General features: G+C 48.9%; 1 protein-coding gene and 1 non-coding gene across 13 annotated transcripts; both read left to right on the top strand.

Annotated features, from left to right (window-relative positions):
• Positions 1–97: 97 nt before the first annotated feature.
• CHD4 (chromodomain helicase DNA binding protein 4) lies at positions 98–22,036 on the top strand. 12 transcript variants are annotated; one of them, XM_055809208.1, is made up of 40 exons: positions 98–117; positions 1,257–1,418; positions 3,422–3,549; positions 3,740–3,931; positions 4,333–4,451; positions 4,884–5,125; positions 5,211–5,338; positions 5,475–5,610; positions 6,049–6,230; positions 6,359–6,598; positions 7,542–7,745; positions 7,852–8,057; positions 8,295–8,426; positions 8,729–8,825; positions 9,238–9,429; positions 9,517–9,717; positions 10,640–10,777; positions 12,807–12,928; positions 13,040–13,213; positions 13,539–13,680; positions 14,165–14,296; positions 14,406–14,523; positions 14,738–14,862; positions 15,154–15,391; positions 15,561–15,733; positions 15,895–16,075; positions 16,152–16,262; positions 16,414–16,520; positions 16,599–16,732; positions 17,240–17,384; positions 17,581–17,746; positions 18,127–18,236; positions 18,469–18,604; positions 18,859–18,936; positions 19,145–19,282; positions 19,377–19,485; positions 19,808–19,940; positions 20,878–21,073; positions 21,189–21,364; positions 21,471–22,036. In XM_055809208.1, the coding sequence occupies exons 2-40, from the start codon at positions 1,322–1,324 to the stop codon at positions 21,486–21,488; spliced, it is 5,796 nt and encodes a 1,931-aa protein (XP_055665183.1). In that variant the 5' UTR covers positions 98–117; positions 1,257–1,321; the 3' UTR covers positions 21,489–22,036. The 12 variants fall into 12 exon arrangements, with proteins under 12 accessions (XP_055665183.1, XP_055665194.1, XP_055665193.1 ...); XM_055809219.1 differs by lacking the exon at positions 98–117 and adding an exon at positions 186–341 and having other exon boundaries at positions 16,176–16,262; positions 16,435–16,520; positions 18,472–18,604; XM_055809218.1 differs by lacking the exon at positions 98–117 and adding an exon at positions 186–341 and having other exon boundaries at positions 16,176–16,262; positions 16,435–16,520.
• On the top strand, positions 17,774–17,912 carry LOC114011570 (small Cajal body-specific RNA 11). The gene has a single exon (XR_003553516.1). It is a non-coding gene; the product is annotated as a small Cajal body-specific RNA 11 (non-coding RNA).
• Positions 22,037–22,204: the final 168 nt, after the last annotated feature.

Here is a 22,204-nt window from a genome sequence, read left to right as displayed (position 1 = left end):
GGAGTATTATGGGATGTTTCTCGGCGGTGGGGGCCGTATTATGGGATGTTCCCTGCGGGGGGGGTTATTATTATGGGATGCCAGGCTGGGCAGTGAGTGGGAAGTTCTGAGGGGAGGGTGAGTATTATGGGATGTCTCGGGTTGGGGGGGGGTGGGGGGGTGTTGCCGGGGAGATGGGGGCAGGGTCTGTTGCTGGGGTCCCGGGGCATATTATGGGATGGAGGCGGGAGCGGGGCGGGGCCTGGCCGGGTTTTTTCCCCTTTAAGAGGCGGTGCCGGGGCGGGAGCCATTTTCCCTTCAGCAGCGACAGCGAGAGAGAGGAGCTGAGGGTCTGGAACCGGGTGAGGAAGCCGGGAGGGGAACGAGGGCGGGTAGGGCCTTGCCGCCGCCTCTTGGGGGGTCCCTGCCGGCCGGCTCCCCTCTCCGCCGGCCGCGCTGCCGCCCCCGGGGGCCGCAGCTCTGGCCTCGCCGTGCCCCTGCCCAGCCGCCCTGCAGGACCTTCCCGCGCCCCCACGGAGCGGAGCGGCCGCGGCCGCCGCCCCGGCCGCCGCCTGGCCCGGGGGGGGGCGGCCCGTCAGCCGCACGCGAGCCGGACTTCCCCGGCCCCGCCCCGCGCCCCCGCCTCGGAGCCGGTACCCCCCCCGCCGCCCCCGCCCCGCGCCGTGCAGCCCCGCTCCGGGCGGGGGCGGCGGGCAGCCGAGCGGGGCTGCCGAGCCGGCCCTGCCTTTTGTGTGGGGCCTCTGCCAGCGGAGGAGGCGGCGGCCGGCTTCCCTGCCTCCCGCTCCGGCCGCGGCGGTGGCAGGGCGCCGTGGGCCCGCCGAGTTCGGGTGGGTTGGGGGCCGCCGGTGCCCCCCAGCCCCGCCGCTGTCCACCCCGCCGGGCGCCGGCTGACAGCCTCCCGCGGGCCGCGGGTGTCCCTGGCGAGCCCGGCCGCCTGCCCTGCCTCGCTGCCCTGGCCCGGCCGTGGGCAGCACTGAGCGAGGGCGCCCGGCTGCAGGGCCAGGAGGATTTTCCTCAGGACAGCTGTGCTGGCTGCCTCGCCAGGGATGAGCTGCTGACTCAGTTTAATATCTGGTGTCTTCAGAGCCTGCTTCATCACAACTCTAAGCTGATACTTGCCGCCACTCTTTCTATGATCCGCAGGCTCCAAATCCAGTGAAGTTGCTGCCTAAGCTTTCTCATAGATCCTCTGGGTAGCACTATTGCTTGGGAAAACGGAGTTCAGGTCTGCTGTAACTTTCTCTTTTTCATTGAAGCACTGGCTTGGCTGGCAAGAAGACGACACCCTGTATAAGTCCAGGCCTCCCCCAGATTGGAGGACATGGCGTCGGCCATTGGATCTCCATCCCCATGCTCAGGGGGCAGCGATGACGATGAGATGGAGATCCTGTTGAATAACGCTATCCCCCAGCACCCAGGTACAGTGAACCCACGGGGCAGGCCTGTGACACAGGGCAGTGCCGCTCTCGAGCTCAATGCGGGAAACGCGCGATGTGCTGGGGAATGCGATATATTTATTTATTTTTACTATGAGTCACATGTTCATTTTTTATTTTGATGTCTGAGTCCTAGGGTTACTTCAAAGCGCAAGGCTTGTGACTTTGTGTCAGGTGGAGTTGACTCTGTTCCGAGCCGTTGCAGGTTGTCAGGGCCTGTGTTTTGAGGAGATGTAAGGGGTGGAGGCAGAGCGCCCGAGGCTGACAGGGTACCAAAATGCCTGTGAGTTTCATATTTCGTGAATGGGGAGGGGGAAGGGGGTAGTAAGTGAAAAGGCAGGGTGCCTGGCTTGCTTTCGTCTGGGAACTCAGACCGACTGACGTCCAGAGCAAACTGCCCTGGGCTGTTGCGTGACCCACTTTCCTTCATCACCACACCCAATTACTGAGGTTTCTTGTGGTTCTCTCTCCCTGCTGCTTGCTCACCTTTGCTTTTGTGGTAGTCTTTGCACCTTACCTTTTCCCTCGTGTTTGCATCCTCATCATCGACTTGAGACTTTAGAGCCCTGGACGCTCTTCTGTTTTGGGTTTTCTGTTGTTGCTGCTGCTGTTGTTGATGAGTTGTTCTGCACCTACATCTGGATTCTCTGCTTCCTTGTGGGAAGGAATAATGTCTATCCTGATGTGCTGGATTGTAAGAGAAGTTTGAGTGTTCCTACTAACTCATGCTGTAGTGTTGTATTCTTGTAGAAGAGAAATGTTGCAGCTGGAAAGGGAAAATGGTGTTGTGGGCTTTTAGTGTTTTTGTTTGGTTGGCATTTTTTCTTAGGCTTTGACTCCAGGGTTTTCTGGCACCTCTGAAACACTAGGCAGAAGGGGACTGTCAGTAAGCCTTGTAAGAAAAGTCTTGGTGGAGAAAAATGTTTAAATCCCTGCAAACTGGAGAGCTTTAGGTAATGTGTTGGAAAGGATGGGACATTAGAGGCTCCATATCAGACCTTGAGGGAGGAGAAGAGGTGGGGTCCTTGAAGGACTCGGTGTGGCAGGACTGTGGGAGTGAAGAGACATCCGTCGGTTGGGAATATGGCAGGGGCCAGGCACAGGACCCCGGGTTCAGAGAGCTCAACCTCTGCCGCGCCACCCCTGGCTGCGGTAGCTCCTCTGGCCAGTGGCTTTCTCCATCCTGCCCAGCTCCTGTGGTCAGGAGGCCATTTTCCCTTGGAGGGAGAAGGAGGACTCTGGCTGTGTGCGGGGGGCGGGGCGGCAGGGGAGGGCAGGCTCCGCAGCGTGCCACAAAGGGGAGGGCTGGCTGGGGCCGGGGGGCAGGCAGGCAAGGGGGGGTGCGCAGATGGAGCAGGCGGCGGTGGGGAGCTGGCATGCCTTCCTCTGCCTGGGCAGTGAGCTTGCTAGCTGCTGGTGCGGGGGGAGGGGCTGGGGAAGGTTGTGTCAAATCTGGATGGGAATAGAGTTGCTGAGTAACAACTTTTCTATGGAGGAGGACAAGCTGTGGCTTACTGGCCTGTGTTTTGCACGGGGCTGTAGGATGCTCTGTACTGCTGAGGAGGTTACCTAATTGTGGTCTCTCCCCTGGAGACTCATGGACCGAAACAGTATCCTTGTCGGGTTTTCAAATGTATCCAACATTTTGCATCTTTGGATGTGGACATGTATTCCATGCTCTTTCACCTTGTCATTGGTTATGGCAAATTTCTGGTCCCCAAGATCAGCGCGCAGCTCTGCTTGGAGAAGGAATATTGTAGAAATGGGTGGTGTTTGGGGCTCAGGGGGGAAGATCCTGTGCAGTGATAACTTCTGACATGATTTCCTAGTATTTGTTGTGAACAGTAACAGAGTAAGCGGTTGTAAATGCTTCTGTGTTTGTGTGTAGCAAGAAGTAGACAAGTTGGGTAATCTCTGTGAGAAGTGGGCTATGCTGTAGTGCACAGATGGGGTTTGAATAAGACATGTTGCCACTTCCCCACCAGAGCCTGAAGAAGAGCCAGAAGAAGAGCTTCTGTCAGAGGCTGAGACACCCAAAATCAAGAAGAAGAAGAAGCCCAAGAAACTGAAGGAGCCCAAAGTGCCCAAACTCAGCAAGCGTCAGAAGAAGGAGGTAAGGGAAAGGATGCCTAAGGTCACACTCTTAACATATGGATATAGGGCATGAGGGTGATTACTGTAGTTGTCCTACAGCAGCAATCCTTTGTATGAACCCTCCAGAGCTTGGGAAGAGTGTGGCGTTTAGTGCTTATCCAGGGTATTTCCTCACAGCTGCCTGATCTTCTCTCTCCCTCCCTCCCCAGCTGGGGGACAGCTCTGGTGAGGGGAATGAGTTTGTGGAGGAAGAGGAGGAGGTTCTGCGCTCTGACAGTGAGGGCAGTGACTACACTCCTGGAAAGAAGAAAAAGAAGAAATTAGGGCCCAAGAAGGAAAAGAAAAACAAAGCCAAGCGCAAGGAGGAGGAGGAGGAAGAGGAAGAAGACGATGACTCAAAGGTGAGAAGCTGTGCTGCTGCCTGCCTGCCTGGTTCTCATTCCCGTGTATCTGATTTTTGGGATCATTGTGCTCTGCATTTGTGATAGCACATGGAGTTGGGGCTGTTCAGTCTCCTTCTCCTCCACTGGACCTGTTTGACTTGACCATTTTCCCACCTTGCATCCCTTCCCCTCTCCTGCCTTAAACACACCTGTCACATATGTTGAATCCAAAGACTTTTCCCTCCCCCACTGATCTTATATCAAGACTATGTCTCATGGCAGTGATAAGTTGATGGTGGGGGGAAAAAAGCCCCTCTGTCCTGACTCATTGGGTCATTTGTAGATGTGTGGAAGGTCTGCTCTTTCCTAGAGCAGAACTAGAGCTGGTTCTCAGAGTTGCTGTGATTCTCTTTGCACAGGAGCCGAAGTCATCTGCTCAGCTTCTTGAAGACTGGGGCATGGAGGATATTGATCATGTCTTCACAGAGGAGGATTACCGCACTCTCACCAATTACAAAGCTTTCAGCCAGTTTGTCAGGTGAAGTGCAAGCCTGCACTTGGAAGGATGTTGGAGTGGGAAAAAAAATGGCATGAGGCAAAGACTAGGTTCCTTGTTTTTGGAACATCGAGGCACATTAGAGACAAGCGTCCTACCTAGAGCAAAAACTGAAGCAACGGTAAAATAATTGATGCGCATCCCTTTTGTTTTCAGTGATTGAGATGATGCAAGTTCTCACTCCCAGTCCCCTTCCCTAGTATGCTAAATTCTGTCTCACTTTCCAAGCCCCTGAGCATTTGCATCCTCCACAAGGTGAGGGATGGGAGTGGAGAGATTCATTGGCTCTTGAGATCAAAGATTAGAAAGGAATGTAGTTTGAGCTAGAGGTGCTGAGCAGGGTGGTGGAGGGGCAGAATAATGATCTAGATTTCAGTGTGGTTGGGTAACTCTTCCTTCCTTAACTGTACACAGGCCACTTATTGCAGCCAAGAACCCTAAAATAGCAGTGTCGAAGATGATGATGGTACTGGGAGCCAAATGGAGGGAGTTTAGCACGAACAACCCCTTCAAGGGGAGTTCAGGTGCATCTGTGGCAGCTGCTGCAGCTGCAGCTGTTGCAGTGGTGGAAAGCATGGTGACAAATGTGGATGCTGTCCTGCCGCAGCCCCCTGTAGATGTGCCGCTCAGGAAAGCCAAGACAAAGGAGGGCAAAGGTGAGATGAAGAATCTGGCGGGATGGCAGAAGGCGAAGGTGTCAAGGCAGTAGTCTTTCTGACTCCCAGGCTTCTCTGTTCCCAGGACCCAATGCCCGGCGGAAGCCAAAGGCCAGTCCTCGTATTCCTGATATCAAGAAACCTAAAACAAAGAAGGTGGCACCTTTGAAGATCAAACTGGGAGGATTTGGTTCCAAGCGTAAAAGGTCATCAGTAAGTGATCTTTTAAGAACTCCTTTCTTGACCTTCTAAAGAGCTGGTGATGTGCTAAAGATGCTAGGATGTGTCTGCCACCCTCAACACATGTGCCTGAAGTAGTATAGCTGTTTTTTTTTCTTGCCTATCGCAGAGTGAAGATGATGATCTGGATGTGGAGTCAGACTTTGATGATGCCAGCATCAACAGCTACTCTGTTTCAGATGGATCTACAAGCCGTAGTAGCCGCAGTCGCAAAAAACTCAAAGCTGGGAAAAAGAAAAAGAAAGGTATTGATGTTTGCTGTCAGTTGGAGACAGAAGTACAGCATGTAGAAAGATTAGGGGAATGTATGTGCAGAATTTGCATATTTAACAGTGTACTTGAGGGAGGGGAACTCTTCATGGAGGAAGAACCTGATACTACTTGTAATAAGGAAAGGGTTTTGAGGAGTTCTTTTGCACCTTGGTAGGGCAACAGGCAGTACTGAGTTTTCCTGGCCTCAACTACACCTTTAATTTAATGGGTGGAAGGAGGCACAGTTTTACGGGACTTGTTTTACTCCTGTTCCAGCTCTTGCTTCTTGCCTTGTTTACTTAGATAGAGCAAGAGTTTTGGATTCTGGATCTCTGTATTACTATGCAGGCTGTTGGGAGAGTGCCCTCCCTTGTTGTAGGAAGCCTGTACCTGTGGCTTGTACTGCTGTAACTCCTCACCACCCTCTGCAGGTGAGGAGGACTCCACAGTGGCTGTGGATGGCTATGAGACTGATCACCAGGACTACTGTGAGGTATGCCAGCAGGGTGGAGAGATTATTCTGTGTGATACCTGCCCTCGTGCCTACCACATGGTTTGCCTGGACCCAGACATGGAGAAAGCCCCAGAGGGCAAATGGAGCTGCCCGCACTGTGTGAGTACTGGGTTCACCCAGACTGTGTGAGAAAGAGATCACGGAGGAGGGTGTCAAGTGACTTGGGGCTGCTCTTCTGCGGTAATAAAATAATGTGACTTTGGTTTTCTGATTTCCCTCTACTATAGGAAAAAGAGGGTATTCAGTGGGAGGCAAAGGAGGATAACTCTGAAGGTGAGGAAATCCTGGAGGATGTTGTGGGGGATGCTGAGGAAGAGGATGACCACCATATGGAGTTCTGTAGAGTCTGCAAGGATGGAGGAGAGCTGCTGTGCTGTGATGCCTGTCCTTCATCCTATCACATCCACTGTCTGAATCCCCCATTGCCAGAGATTCCCAATGGAGAGTGGCTATGTCCTCGCTGCACTGTGAGTTTCTGCTAGTACTGTTCTCCTGTCGCTACAAGAGATGATAGATGTAATCCCTTTGGATCATCACCTTTTCCCAGAAACAGTCTTCTCCAGAGACTATCTCCTCTCACACTTTTGTCATAAAACGTCAAGGCCTGGCTTGTAGCTGGATTGCGCCTTGTCAGTTGGCTGCTTCTTCCAGACAGCAGAAAGGGACAGGATTAAAGCCATTGAGTCTCATGGGTTTTGCCCATGTGCAGAGCAGTTGGGCAGTTTTGGATCCAGGATGCCAAGGCTCAATTTTCTCGGATCCTGTACATATGTAGTAGCAGGAGAATGACTGCAATCAAATTCAGTGCTTAAAAAAAATACTTTAAACTGATGCTGAGCCAAACAGGTTTTTTTGGACTGCTAGCTCTGTAACACCAAGCCCTTTCCTAGTAGATGGTTTTGAAAAATGTCACACTTTTCCAGGAAGTTCTTGAAATGAAGCATTAGAAACAGTGTTAGGTGCTTTCATTGAGTGATAAGGACTTTTAAGATGATGAGTAAAAAGGCTGCTTCAGGATACATCCCTGTACTGGGCTGATAGTTCTACAGCAAAATACTTTCTGTACAAACTTCCAGTGGAGTTGGGGTGGGACGGATTACTGGGTTCATCAAGCCTAGCAATTTGTTTCATGTAGAATTCCTGAATTGGTGTGGCCCTAGGGAGACAACTAAATTGAGCTGCTGAATTCAGTTTGGTGTTTGTGAGTCCTAGAAAAAAAGGCAAACTGGAGAAATCTCAAGAAACACTGGATAAGGGGATGAAGGCTTCCAAGTCCAAAAAGCAAATTCCATCTGTGCAGTAAAGCTATAACTAAGGAAGAGAGCTGCAACTGTGTGTTTCTGCTCCTCAGCACTTGTGTGTTAGAATGTGTACCCTCTGATGTAACAGGCTCTGTTAATAACTTTTCAGTGCCCAGCTTTAAAAGGAAAGGTGCAGAAGATCTTGATCTGGAAATGGGGTCAGCCCCCAGTTGGCCCCCCGCCACCACGTCCACCTGATGCAGACCCTAATGCTCCTCCCCCTAAGCCGCTGGAGGGTCGGCCTGAAAGGCAGTTCTTTGTCAAATGGCAGGGCATGTCCTACTGGCACTGCTCTTGGGTGTCGGAGTTGCAGGTGAGTGGAGGACTCAACAGTGTCATAAGGGTGGATAGTTGTGGGGGGAGATACTTCGGATAGCTGAGGGGAAAACACCTACTAACTGCTTCTGTCCTGACTCCAGCTGGAGCTGCACTGCCAGGTCATGTTTCGTAACTATCAACGCAAAAATGATATGGATGAGCCACCCTCAGGGGACTTCGGAGGGGAAGAGGAGAAAAGCCGGAAGAGAAAAAACAAGGACCCCAAATATGCTGAGATGGAGGAGCGCTTCTATAGATATGGGATCAAGCCTGAGTGGATGATGATCCACAGGATCCTTAATCATAGGTAGGGGGAGTAGCAAAGAGGATTTTCAACAAAGATCTGAAGTCCAGGGTTAAGGGAGAGTGGATGAACCAAGTGCAATATGACTGGGAGAAACAGTGGGAGTTCTGTTGTTGGGATGACAAACGACGTTCTGTTTCTGTTGCTTCATTAAGGGATCTTTTCCTTCCCTCCCATTTGAGGGGATTGGGTGAACACTGTCATTTCACCGTGCTTAAGACTTACTGGTTTCTTCAACAGTGTGGATAAGAAGGGAAACGTCCACTATTTGATTAAATGGAGAGACCTACCCTATGACCAGGCATCCTGGGAAAGCGAAGATGTGGATATCCAAGATTATGACCTCTACAAGCAAGCCTACTGGAATCACAGGTAAGAGGAGTGTCTAGAGGTTGTGTTCCTTTCCCTTGCCTCAAGAGAAAATACTGGAGTGCATCAGCTCCTAGCACTGGCTGGATTAATATATGGAGATAGCCAAGCAGTATCTTGTTGCTGATTCCTTATTCCTTTGGGCAGGGACCTTGTGTGTCTCTGCCAGTTCATGAGGGTTCCAGCCCTGTTCTGTTGAGCCTGTTTGGGTTGGGTGATTGCCCTCCTACTCTTGGCAATAGTTTTTCTTTGATCTGTTACAAAAGCCACTAAACTTGCACATTCTTGGGACTGTCTCTGCAAAGGGAGCTGATGAGAGGTGAAGAGGGCAGGCCTGGTAAGAAGTTAAAGAAAGTGAAGATGCGGAAACTGGAAAGGCCCCCTGAGACTCCCACAGTAGATGTAAGTTACTGTTTATTGCTTAGGAGCCATCTGATACAGCTGCTTATTTTGGGGAGGGAGCAGGTGAATAGGAAGCTGAAGAGTGAAAAGCGTGTGATTTAGAGGTCCTTCCTGGCCCAAAGAGCCAGTGGGTTACGGAGCCTTCAGACAAAGGTCTGCCTTGTCTGTCAGGTCAGACACTGACTGGCTCTTGGTAAAAGGGTTTTATTAAAAAAACCCAAACCAACCAAACAAAAATGCACAAAACTTTCCGGTGGATGCCTTTTGGCCATTTGGGAATTTTGTCTGGTGCTAGTCTGGTTGTCACGTGAAGTTTCATCTGCACTAGGGAATATATGGGTGACTAGGAAGAGGAGTCTGGTAGCTGTCTAGCTGTGGTAAACGATCTCAACTCTTCCTTTTTCTGCTGTAGCCCACAGTGAAATATGACCGGCAACCGGAGTACCTCGATGTAACAGGGGGGACCTTGCATCCCTACCAACTGGAAGGACTGAACTGGCTGCGCTTCTCTTGGGCTCAGGGCACAGATACAATCTTGGCTGATGAAATGGGTCTGGGAAAGACTGTGCAGACAGCTGTGTTCCTGTATTCCTTATACAAAGAGGTGAGAGCTGGGAGATCACTGCCCAGAGAGATTCTGCCTGTGTTAGTGGTTGCATTCGTCTGATGCTCTTACCAACTCTGTTTGTAGGGCCACTCAAAGGGTCCCTTCTTGGTGAGTGCCCCGCTGTCCACAATCATCAACTGGGAGCGAGAATTTGAGATGTGGGCCCCAGATATGTATGTAGTGACCTATGTGGGGGACAAAGACAGCCGGGCCATCATCCGTGAGAACGAGTTCACTTTTGAGGATAATGCCATACGTGGAGGCAAAAAAGCATCTAGAATGAAGGTACAGAACTCTGCTGTAATGCAAGCCTGAACTGAAGGAACAGATGCACTAGACTGGCTTTTGGCAGTTGAGGTTCAGATACTCTGATGTCCCTAGGAACTGATTATACTTGCAGTTTCCAGGGGGAAATAACTGCAAATTGCTGACTAGTGGGTGTTTAGGCTCCTGCTCTAGACTAGTAGGTGTTTAAACAGTCTGAACTAATTTAGCTCTGGAAAAAGAGTTAACTAAGGTAATGACTGTAGGCAAGTCCCTCTATCTCTTCTACTTAATCAGTGAAGTTGTGCATCATTTCTACAGATCTAAGTCAATGTCAGAATCGCTACTGTATGAAAAGGACAAACATACCAAAAAAGCATGAACTTTTTAATCTTCTGAGGAACTGGCTGACAGGAAGGAAGAGCCTGATCTAGGTGGCTAGTTCTTGTAGAACTTCAGTCTTCCCAGTGAAAGCAAGATGGGAGCTCAAAGCTTTTCCGGTGACAGATAAGAATCCTTTGCTTCCCTTGAAATTGAGCTGCCTTAAGTACTAGCAGTAATTTAAAGTTCCATGATAAACTGCTTATCTTTTTAAGTCTTAGCTGACTTTTTGATGAGCCACTCTGCTTCAAATCTCATTTTTCTAACGTGCCTCTATTTGCTGCTTGTTTGTTAAACTTCTTTGTTAGAATATTTGGCAACTGTTCAGAAGTAATGGGTACTGAGGGGGCTGAGGAGACTTAGATGTGTTAAGAGAGTAGTGGGGGATTAAAAGACTGGAACGGTTTGGATAGCATTTTGAATCTTGTGACGGGAAACTTGGTATGAAAATTTTTTGATGTGCTGTTTGACCAGGGCTCGTCAGAATAACTTGATGTATCTTCTGCTTTTGTCCTGTGGCATTCCCCTATCCTGTTACCCTGTTCGTCCTTTTCCTTTGCAGAAGGAGGCTGCTGTGAAGTTCCACGTGCTTCTCACGTCCTATGAACTAATCACAATTGATATGGCCATACTAGGCTCTATCGACTGGGCCTGTCTCATTGTGGATGAAGCTCACAGACTGAAGAACAATCAGTCGAAGGTACAGAGAAGCATCGGTGGTTTCTAGGTGTGGCATGTGTTGCAGGGGGGAATGGACAGAGAGTGTTCAGATAGCAGCTCCTAAGCGCATGAGTTTGTCTGCCAACTCTTAGTCATTTGTTCAATAGTAAATTTGATTTGTTATTGGGAAAAAAAAATAAACAGCCTTCACTTGGAGATTGATTATCACTGGCAACGACTTCACTTTTATACATGTCACTGGTTAAAACGGCTTTCTCTCTGGGTGAATTGGCAATTGGTGTACACTGGAAAACAGAAAAACCTGGTGGTTGTTGTTGCTCTCAAATAGAACCTGGCTTCTCTGAAAGCAGATCATATATCTGCACCACCTCTGTTCTGGAAAGGTTTACCGTACTGAGCATAAAACAAGCTACACGAGCAAAAATTGCCCTGCTTCCAGAGTAGGCTTGCTCTGTATTCACCCAGCTCTGTAGCAGAACTCGCAGAAATGGGAGAGGTGGGCAGAGGTGTTCAAAAACACCTGGGTAGATGCTGAAAGCCACTTAGCTGCTTTTATATTGAGGCTGCACCTTAACTAAGCCTGTTTGAATTCAGTAGTTGACTGTACTTTCTTAATCCAGCTCCTCCTTAAGCCCTTGTGCTGCCTTAATTCAGGTATTGATTTGTCTGTCTTCAGCTGGATTCTAGTGGTTGGTACACTAAAAACAATTGTTACTGGAAATCCTGGTTTTATAGGTTCTTGGAGACTGCGCAAGACAAAATTGTCTCTTGATTTCTTTTTTTTAAAGCTTTTTGTGTCTTTGTATGAGGCATCTTTCCATGACATTACGGCTGTGCTTGTAGTCCAGTTTGCAGATCTCTTCTTATTGTAGGCACTAAGACTGGACACCGTTCTATGCTCGGTGTTGACATTATTGGAAGTAGTAATGAATGCTTACTATTAATTGAAAAAGGATGTAAAGGCTGAAGGTTACACTATGACTAATAGTTACAATCAGTTATCCACCAAGACCATTAAATGTGCCTTTTTCTAGAGCAGCTTCCTGTCTTGTAAGGACAGGTTCGGGTGTTTAGCTGGAAGAAGGGTCAGATGCTTCTTGACAGATTCAGGTTATCTACTAAAGTTTTGCAGATATAATTACTAACTTCCATATTTGATTTCAAACTGAGAATGTTTTTCTGCCTATAACAAAGTAGAGATAAATCCCCATGCAGGCCACTAGAAGGATCCTTCTGGTGTGATAGCCAAGCCATAACTCATGGTGGGTTTCTCATATGTTTTGTGTTTGTTTTTTCTTGTTTGTCATATAGTAAAAGCTACTTCCATTAAGTTTGACCTGGTGTCATGTTAAGTGTAAAATAAGCAAAGATATCGCTGAGCTTACAAATAAATTACTGCTTTATTGTCAGTTTGTGCTGGTGAACATGGTACATTCGTGTCTTTCAATTCAGTACTTTTAACTGTTCACTCCCTCTGCCTGGAATTACTTCATTGTTGTGAAAACCAGCACAAATTATCTTAAAGGCACATTGGCAAACCCTAAGCTCTCTTTCTCCTCAGCTTGCTCCCAGCTCTGGAAGATTGCCAGGATTGATATGAATAGGAAGAGTGACTTAGCTATTTCTAGAATTCTCAAGGCAGAGTAGTTGTAGGAATGTGGAACGCTAATTTAGCAAGAAAAAATACATAGTATAGCAGACTGGAAATGATTGGTGGTCTTGAAAGAGCTTGTAACTTAGAAGAGCAGAGGAAACCTACAAGCCATCATCAGGTGCTGGTAGGATGTGCTGTAGTTGTGTTTTAGCTATGCAGAGCAATGATCCAAATGAGATCAGTCTAGTGACCCTGACTGGAATGTGAATACTTGGAGCTCTTGTCCAAACAGCTGATGTGATCTAAATTGAACCCTAGCTTGGTGTCAGCTTTTTTTTCCCCTAGGATAAGTTAATTTTTTTTGTAGGCCTATGACTTAATAAGCCTTTGACATGTTTGTGTATTGTTGTTTTTTTTTTTCTCCACCACTTCTTCCCTGCTTTCTACTTCCCAGTTCTTCCGTGTGCTGAATGGTTACTCCCTCCAGCACAAGCTGCTGCTTACAGGAACTCCCCTGCAGAACAACCTGGAAGAACTGTTCCACCTGCTGAACTTCCTGACGCCAGAGAGATTCCAGTATGTCTTGCAGTGCAAGTCAGCCTGTCTGTCTTGTCACTCCTACCCCCTTCAGTGTTGTTTTTGCTCTTTTTCCTTTGTGGCTTTTGCTGAGTGTCTGTTTCTCTGCAGTAACTTGGAGGGCTTCCTAGAAGAGTTTGCAGATATTGCCAAGGAAGATCAGATCAAGAAGCTGCATGACATGCTAGGCCCACACATGCTGAGGCGTCTCAAAGCTGATGTTTTCAAGAATATGCCATCTAAGACTGAACTCATTGTCAGAGTGGAGTTGAGCCCCATGCAGAAGTGAGTGTGAGGTTGAAGAGAGCACCTGCTGTTGAACTGATGTTGCTCTGTCCTGCTGTTTCAAAGGGGATGCTGAAACAGCCTCATCCTCACTATAGGGCTTTCTGCACAGTGGGTTGGAGGAAGTTTTCCTGCTGCCACTGTAGCAGAGGGAGGACTAATTCCTGTGCTTTGGTGTAAGGGAGGAAGAGATGGTGAATGCCACTGGCAGAGCCTGGGTAGCTGGCAGGTAGTGCCAGGAGCTGTGCAGAGTTTAGCAAGAGAGTATGTTAGTCGTTCTCGTGAGGGGTGTCTGAGTTGTTTGTTTGTTTTTTTTTCTTTTCAGGAAATATTATAAATACATTTTGACAAGAAATTTTGAGGCACTGAATGCACGGGGTGGTGGTAACCAAGTCTCCTTGCTCAATGTTGTTATGGATCTGAAGAAATGCTGTAACCACCCCTACCTCTTCCCTGTAGCTGCTATGGTATGTCCAGTCACTTACTCTGTACAAACAAATTCCCTGCTGGCTGTTATCAGGGGGCTAGTTAGCTCCCTAGCAAAGCATGGAGGGATTCCCTTTCTTTCTGCTTCTGTTTTTTTTTTTTTATTCTGTTTTTTTTTTCATCCTGTTTTTTATGTAAACCCAACATGCTGGAAGGCTGTTCCAGTACCTTTGTGTGACAGGTAGGAGCTATCTTGTGACTCATGCAAGATGGTGAAGACAGTAAGAGTAGGGACTGAGTCATGAGAAAGAAGAGGGAGTCTAGGAGTCAAATTGCAAGAGAAGAGGCACAGGGTAGCACTGATGTTTTCCTGTAACTAGTGCTGCACAGTTGTACCAAGCTAAATGACCAGATGTGAGTCAGCATCTGATCAATGCAGCTAGGGACTAAGACCAAGCTGCATCCCTTCAAGCTGTTTTCTCATCCCACCCCACCCCTTTTACACCTTTTCTTTTCTCTTCTTAGGAAGCTCCAAAAATGCCGAATGGCATGTATGACGGTAGTGCTCTTATTCGAGCCTCTGGAAAGCTGTTGCTGCTCCAGAAGATGTTGAAGAACCTCAAGGAAGGAGGTCACAGGGTACTCATATTCTCTCAGGTATATGGGAGGAAAACCTTGAGACTAGGCATTCTTTTTTGAGAAGAGCTTGTTGATCTGGTATCCCCTTGACCCTCACTCTTCTGTGGGGTGTTTTTCTGTTACGCAGATGACTAAAATGTTGGACCTTCTAGAAGATTTTTTGGAACATGAAGGGTACAAATATGAGCGGATTGATGGAGGAATCACAGGGAACATGCGTCAGGAGGCTATTGATCGCTTCAATGGTATGGAGTCTCCTACTTTCTTTGCAAAATGGAGAACTTGACTTGTATGTGCTTAGCAGTTGACATGGGATTGTCGTGGCCCAAGTCTATTGTTGCTGTCCTGGAATCTTAAATTAGTAGTGATTCCCTGTCAGGTGATGTGGGTCTGACACAAAGCCTCGTTTGAGTAATGCGCTCTCCCTTGATTACTTTTATTCTCTCCTTTTTACCTAAGCTCCTGGTGCTCAGCAGTTCTGCTTTCTGCTTTCGACTCGAGCTGGGGGTCTTGGCATTAACTTGGCCACAGCAGATACTGTGATTATCTACGATTCAGACTGGAACCCCCACAATGATATCCAGGTGAGTCTGAACAAGACCACTCACTATGGAGCAATCCTGAGGAAGAAAGGAAATGAAACTATCATGAGGAGTGAAGGAATGTGAGACTTCCCTTCTAGAAATACGCAAAACTAGAGCAGCGAGGATGGGTAGAGATGGGAAGTGAAGTAGTGGAGGGTTCTTCCAGGGCCCAGCCTTTGCTAATGTTAAGAGCCGACATGAGGGTGTCTGGGAAGCTTGTGGAGGTAGGTGGAGTGTATCAGACTACTACTTGTGTAACTCTAGACTGTTCAGAGCACATCTCTCTTTTAGGCCTTCAGTCGTGCACACAGAATTGGACAGAACAAGAAAGTGATGATATACCGCTTTGTGACAAGGGCCTCAGTGGAGGAGCGTATCACTCAGGTGGCCAAGAAGAAAATGATGCTAACTCATCTGGTAGTGAGACCAGGGTTGGGCTCCAAGACAGGCTCCATGTCCAAACAGGAACTTGATGACATTCTCAAATTTGGCACTGAAGAGCTCTTCAAGGATGAGGCTACTGAGGGGGGTGAGTGCCTGGGAGTAGAACTGAAGGAGGTGGGGAGGTCTGTCTCCATGTTTAGCAAGTGGCTGTAGGCACAGTGCTAACTATAGGTCTACGAAGAGGTCTAGGGTGGCTTTCCCTTCCCTAGTCCCTCGAGATCCACACAGCAGCTGTGCCTGTGCTCTTCCCTCAGGGGATAACAAAGAAGGTGAGGACAGCAGTGTCATCCACTACGATGACAAAGCAATTGAGCGTCTGTTGGATCGGAACCAGGATGAAACAGAAGATACAGAACTTCAGGGCATGAATGAGTATCTCAGCTCCTTCAAGGTGGCCCAGTATGTGGTTCGTGAAGAGGAGATGGGGGTGAGTATGAGGTAGATGTCAGCTAGCATCTTCTGCTGAACAAAGTAGGATCAGTTAAGTAAACTGAGCTCTGATGTTTTTAAGGGCAAGCAGGCATATATCTGCTCAGACAGGTTGGGATTTGGAGCGTAGGGCTCTGAAATTTGTGACCTGTCTGACAGGAGGAAGAGGAGGTTGAACGGGAGATCATTAAGCAGGAGGAATCGGTGGATCCTGATTACTGGGAGAAACTGCTGCGTCACCATTATGAACAGCAGCAGGAGGATCTGGCCAGGAATCTGGGCAAGGGCAAGCGTATTCGCAAGCAAGTTAACTACAACGATGGCTCGCAGGAGGATAGAGGTACAAATCCACAGGAACCTGAGGGAGAAATAGGTGTAAGTATGTGTTGCTGGGAAGTGACGGAGTAGCGTCTCAGGCTCACGTGCTGTTTTTCTTTCAGACTGGCAGGATGACCAGTCAGATAATCAGTCAGACTATTCAGTTGCTTCTGAAGAAGGAGACGAGGACTTTGATGAGAGGTCTGAAGGTAAGTTCTGGTGAAGCCAGAGTTCCTGGGTCACTTTCTCTGAGCGTGGGAACAGGTGGGGCTTGATTTGGGGATTTATACACTTTGTGGTGCTGTTCTGCAAGGGAAATATTCACACAACAATATGCTGTGCATTGTCTCTCCTCCTTAGCTGCATTTCTCTCTTCAGCAGCTCGTCGGCCTAGCCGCAAAGGCCTGAGAAATGATAAGGATAAGCCTCTGCCTCCCTTACTTGCCCGTGTGGGAGGGAACATTGAGGTAGGTAGTACCAGTGTAGGTGTTTGCATCCCAGCTGCTTCTGTATGGCTCTTGCCGTATCTGTCTTCTCCATTCTAGGTCTTGGGTTTCAATGCCCGCCAGCGGAAAGCCTTCCTCAATGCTATCATGCGCTATGGAATGCCACCTCAGGATGCCTTCACCACTCAGTGGCTTGTTCGGGACCTCCGTGGCAAGTCAGAGAAAGAGTTCAAGTGAGTCTGCGTTAGGCAGGGATGGAAGATGGGCAACATGTAGACTCTTTGGGGAAGAGTAAGAATGGGGCTTTTTCTGGCACTTCCTTAGAGACTATGTTTCCTTAATGTATTAGTTCAATTTTTTAGTGAGGGGCTGATGTATAAGCTGGGAGAGACCAGGGTGTTGTTCCTAGCTGTTCTTCCTTGGACTTGACCCATTGGTCATAAAAAGCAAATGCTGTTAGAGGAGTAGCATGGCCATGCAAGCAAGTTATGAATACTCTCCCAGAGTCCTTCTTGGGCTTATGGTTGTTTTGGGCTCAAGCCTGAGTCAGCTGTGTGTCCTTTATACACCTAGTAATTCTGTTGGGAAACTCCCTTGATGCAGCCTGGAACCCCAGGGCTTGTGTTCCTATGGGTTAGGAGTCTTGGGGTGACTTCCCTTATGTTACTGGAAGGGCTCTGATAACATGTCTACAGCTAAGCCAGTTTATAGTTTAATTGCTTGTCTGTTAACTGCTCCAGGGCTTATGTCTCGCTGTTCATGCGCCACTTATGTGAACCTGGAGCTGATGGTGCAGAGACCTTTGCAGATGGGGTCCCACGGGAAGGTCTTTCTCGACAGCATGTCCTTACTCGCATTGGGGTCATGTCACTTATACGCAAAAAGGTAGGTGCCTAGCAGAGCGATGTGGCTTTTGCTCTCTGTACAACTTGTAGTGCTGAGCTGAACCAGGGTCCTGAACTAGTGAGGTACCTCTCCTTTCACGCCTTTGTTGCATGTCAAGTGGTCTGTCTCTTCTGGTTTGAGGACAAGCGTTGTACAACTCCTGCAGTGTTAAAGTCTTTCTCACCTCCTCGTGTAGGTGCAGGAATTTGAGCATGTGAATGGCCGCTGGAGTATGCCAGAGCTGGCAGAGATAGAAGAGAACAAGAAACTTTCACAGCCAAGCTCGCCGTCTCCGAAAACTCCAACTCCTTCAACACCAGGGGACACGCAGCCCAATACGCCTGCCCCTGTCCCTCCAGCTGGTGAGAGCTCCCCTCTTGCACAGTTCTGCGTCCTGACCTCATCCTGGCTGTTCCCCTCACCGGATCTGTGGTGGTGGGGTCTGGGGGTGGACGCAGATCAACTTACTCTCGTGTTAGGAGGGCTGCCAAAGACATGTGCAAGCCCTTAAAGGCAAGAGAGGACACTAGCTTTCCTCGGATGAGCTGGCATCGTTGAGAAGCACCTAGCATTTGTAGTGGGCAGGGAAAGGGAGGTCATCTTGAGAGAGTGATGTTGGTCATACTTTGATGGCCTTAATCTCTGGGAGCAGAGGAGAGGTGTGCTTGGCAACAGTGTGGGAAGACCTTACTGATAGCTTCTCTTCTTTCCTTCTGTGCTGCTCTGGGATGGGAATACACAGAAGAAGGAGTAAAGGTAGAAGAAGGCACCAGTGCTAAGGAGCAAGGAGAGTCATCTGAACCGGAGAAAGAGCTTGGTGCCTCTGCTACTGAAACAGAGGTCCCGATGGAGGTGAGTGTTGGGATGCTTGTTTGCCTCATGCAAATGTCTCTGTTTCTGCCCCCTCTTCGTGTTGTTCAGCAGCTGAGGCAGAGGTGAGTTCTTGGAATGATAGTTAAAGATAACTCTCTGGTTCTCAGAATTGGCCTGACAGTTTTGTGCATTTTTGCTTTCCAAACTGCTGTGACTATCATCTTTTTCCAGGCACTGCTTTACCTCGCTTCTCATTGATTTCTGTCCTTAGCAGTGCACCCAGCCTGTGGAGACACCGCCACAGGAAGCAAAATCCCCGGTGAACCCTGCAGAAGCGGATGAAAAAAAAGTAGAGGAGCCAGAAGTGAAGGAAAGACCAGATGAGCCAATGGAAGTAGAAAGCAAAGGTATCTCTGGGGGAGGTTGTTTAACACCTTAAACGGTGATATGTGCCCCTCCCCCTCAAGCTTTCCTAAAGCTGCATTGTCTTTGCTTCAGCAATTCATCCTGAAGAAACAGATGTAAATGTAGATAACCAGTGGGGCTCTTCCAGGACTTTGAACAGGGAGTTAGGGAATGGTATTAAATTTCACAGGCTGAAGAACAAGACCTTGGATTTGCCATGTTCCCCTATGTCTCATGTTCCCCTTCTCTCCTGCAGCTGACCTGGAGAAAGTGGAAGACAGAGCACCTATTGAGAATGCCCCTGAACCTCCTATAATCACTCTGGATGAAAAAGGCGAGTCACAATAATTCCATTCTCTTCCTTAACCCCTCTCCTGCAAGGATCCCATTTCTGTTGGTAGTTTTTACAGTACCCTGGTAGCCAGCTGAAAGGCACCACAAAAGTTGTTCTACCTGCTTTCTGGGCTGAGATGGGGAACCGCTGTCTGTCAGCTTGCTGTGGTGTCTGCCATGTTCTTTCTAAAAATTTCCTGTGTGTACAGATGAGAAAAAGGATGACGATAAGAGAGATGTGGTGATGCTGCAGAATGGAGAGATGCTGAAAGAGTCAGTAGATGAAAGGCACAAGAAGGCAGTAAAGCAGCGCTTCATGTTCAACATAGCAGATGGCGGTTTCACTGGTATGAGAAATCTGTATGTTTGAGCTTCTTTATGTGCCCCTGCTTGTGTTTGTGAAATAACTTTCAACTGTTACGGTGTCTCTTGCCTTTCCAGAACTCCACTCCCTGTGGCAGAATGAAGAGCGGGCTGCAACTGTCACAAAGAAGACCTATGAGATCTGGCATCGGCGTCACGACTACTGGCTTCTTGCTGGGATTATCAAGTATCCTTACCCTGACGGACCAGTTCTCCCCCCTTGTACATGAACTTATGGTGAAGGTGACAGTCCTGGGTCTGACTGGAGTACATTAACTGAGAGAGTGCTTTATCTCCTTTCACAAGAGTGAAAGTGATGGTGGGAGGAGGAGTTTCCTGCCAGCATAGTTAAGACTTAGCAGGACATAGTTGTCATTCCTCTTCCTTGGCTTCTGTTCCTCCCCTCTCTGCACCCCCTTTCCCCACCCCCTCTTGAGAACTGTATCTGCCTGGGCTGTGTATTCCCTTGTTCTCGCTGCCTTTGTTTGCCTGAGCTCATCCCATCTCAGTCATGGCTATGCCCGTTGGCAGGATATTCAGAATGATCCACGTTACGCCATCCTCAATGAACCCTTCAAGGGCGAGATGAACAGGGGTAACTTCCTGGAAATAAAGAATAAGTTCTTGGCAAGGAGATTTAAGGTAAGGATTTCTCTTCAGTGTGATAAGTGCCTTTCAGCCAGCTGGACCTCTGAGAACAAGAGCTTGCTGTCTTGAGTTTCTGATAAAAAAGCAAAGGCTTCTGCAGTGCTTTTTGGTGGGGGGAGCACTTATTTCCTGGGATCATGCAGTAGCTGTGTGATAGGAGCTCCCTTTGCTCTGGAGATGGTGCTGCGGAGCTTGGTTCAGTGCTTTCTCCAGGTGTTTATTGAACAACTGGTTTGCAGGAGGCTTAAGGGTCAAGTGGCTGTTTCTGTTGCAATATCTGCTTGGTGTGCGCCAGCCCCACTGGCGTGGTCAGAAATGCTGTAAGGAGCGGTGAATGCGTTGCCTTCAGTCTCTGCCTCGGCCTGTTTGGGGGCTTAATTCTGGGAGCCATTTAAGACCAACCCTAAAACAAGCCACGTTGTTCTCAGTCTTGGGGCAGTTCAGTGTAGTGGGGCAATTCAGCTGATCAGTCCTGCACTAACAGCACTCAGACTGTTTTCTCCAAATTTCCCTGACAGGCGTAACAGTTTTTAGACTTCCTTATAAGTAGCATGGGATACTTCTCACTCGGGTTCAAAGTAAAAACTCCACCTGCTTTGCTCCATACAGGCAGAGTAAAATAGCAGACAGCTTGGTCTTTAAAAAGAACCTGAGGAGGAATGAGAATCCTAGAGGATTTGTGGTAGTCTGTTAAACTAGATGTAGCCTGGTTTTCTTGTGTACCTGGCCTAGCTTAATTTGAGCCCTTAATTGTTTTGGGCTCTTTAGGCTTTACTCAGTATAAACAGAAGCTGGTGGAAGGAGGTTCAGCTGCAGAATCTCACCTCATGAGATAGTGGAGAACTGGATCAAGGGGAGACTGGAGGTGCAAACAGGCTGGTTTTCAGGCAACTGATGAAAGACTTGCTCTCATTACTGCCCTATCTTGCAGCTCCTGGAGCAAGCACTGGTGATAGAGGAGCAGCTGCGGCGAGCTGCCTATCTGAACATGTCAGAAGACCCATCTCACCCATCTATGGCTCTGAACACGCGCTTTGCGGAGGTGGAATGCCTGGCTGAGAGCCACCAGCACCTATCCAAGGAGTCAATGGCTGGGAATAAACCAGCCAATGCTGTGCTGCACAAAGGTAACGCCGTGTGTTAAACAGGGGTGGGGTAGGTGTTTAGCATCTCTGTCCCCTCTGGTCTCCGCCCTCCGGGGCATCCATTTCCCCTCAGAACCGATGTCCCTTTCTCTGCCAGTTCTGAAGCAGCTGGAGGAGCTTTTGAGTGACATGAAGGCAGATGTGACTCGTTTGCCTGCCACCATTGCCCGTATCCCACCTGTAGCAGTGCGCCTCCAGATGTCAGAACGCAACATCCTCAGCCGGCTGGCCAACCGCAGCAGCGAGCCCCCTCCACCACCACCTCCCCAACAAGTAGGTACCCCCTCTGGTACCTCGGGGCGGGGGGGGGCTCCCTGGGGGGAGCCAGGGACCATTGACCAGCCCATTGAGTCTCAGATGATCTTCTCTCGCCCTGCAGGTGGCCCAGCAGCAGTGAGTCCCTGGCCCAGTGCTGTTGACCTTTTGGCCAAGCTGAAGTGACCCCCCACCCACCCCCCTCCCCTGTTCAGACTCTACCCCTCTGCCTGACATTCCTGACTGGGTGCTGTTTCCCTCCGTGGAAGCTGCTGTGCAGGTCTCTGGGAGGAAAAGAAACTCCTTCCTCTGCAGCCAGCCCGTTGGAGCAAGGAGTGTGCTTAGGAGAGAGGGGGATGTATGATGGACTCTGTATATAGTGACTGGAGGCCACAGCGCCATGTCTGTTACACGGAGAACCTGGCTGCATTGCTTGCTGCCTCCACCTGGAATTCCAGTTTTTTGTTTTTAATTTTATTTTGAGTTTGTTTACTGAGATGAGTGTGCAGGCAAGACCAAGCAAAAGCCAGGACAGAGACAAAGCTACCTCCATCAATATCCTTTTTAATACAAAAACTGACCGGACTTGTCCACTAATAAACAGCTTGAAGACATAAAACAAAACAAAAAAAGTTAAAAAACAGAGCAAAACCTTGGTAAAACTGAAAAATAAAGTTTCCTTGTATTTTATTTTGTTACCTCTGTTTAGCAGAAGAGAGCACGTGCCTCCCCTGCAGCAGGGAGGGGTCAGTCGTGTCCTTTGCCTGCACCCCCCTGAACTCGGGCACGTGCCCTAAGCCCCTTCCCTGCTCCCTGCTTTGGTGTGTTGCGCCCCTCCCCGGGGAGTCAGACGCCCCG

The sequence above is a fragment of the Falco peregrinus genome, chromosome 6 (assembly GCF_023634155.1).
Source record: "Falco peregrinus isolate bFalPer1 chromosome 6, bFalPer1.pri, whole genome shotgun sequence".
NCBI lineage: Eukaryota > Metazoa > Chordata > Aves > Falconiformes > Falconidae > Falco > Falco peregrinus.
This window is presented reverse-complemented; position numbering and strand designations above follow the sequence as displayed.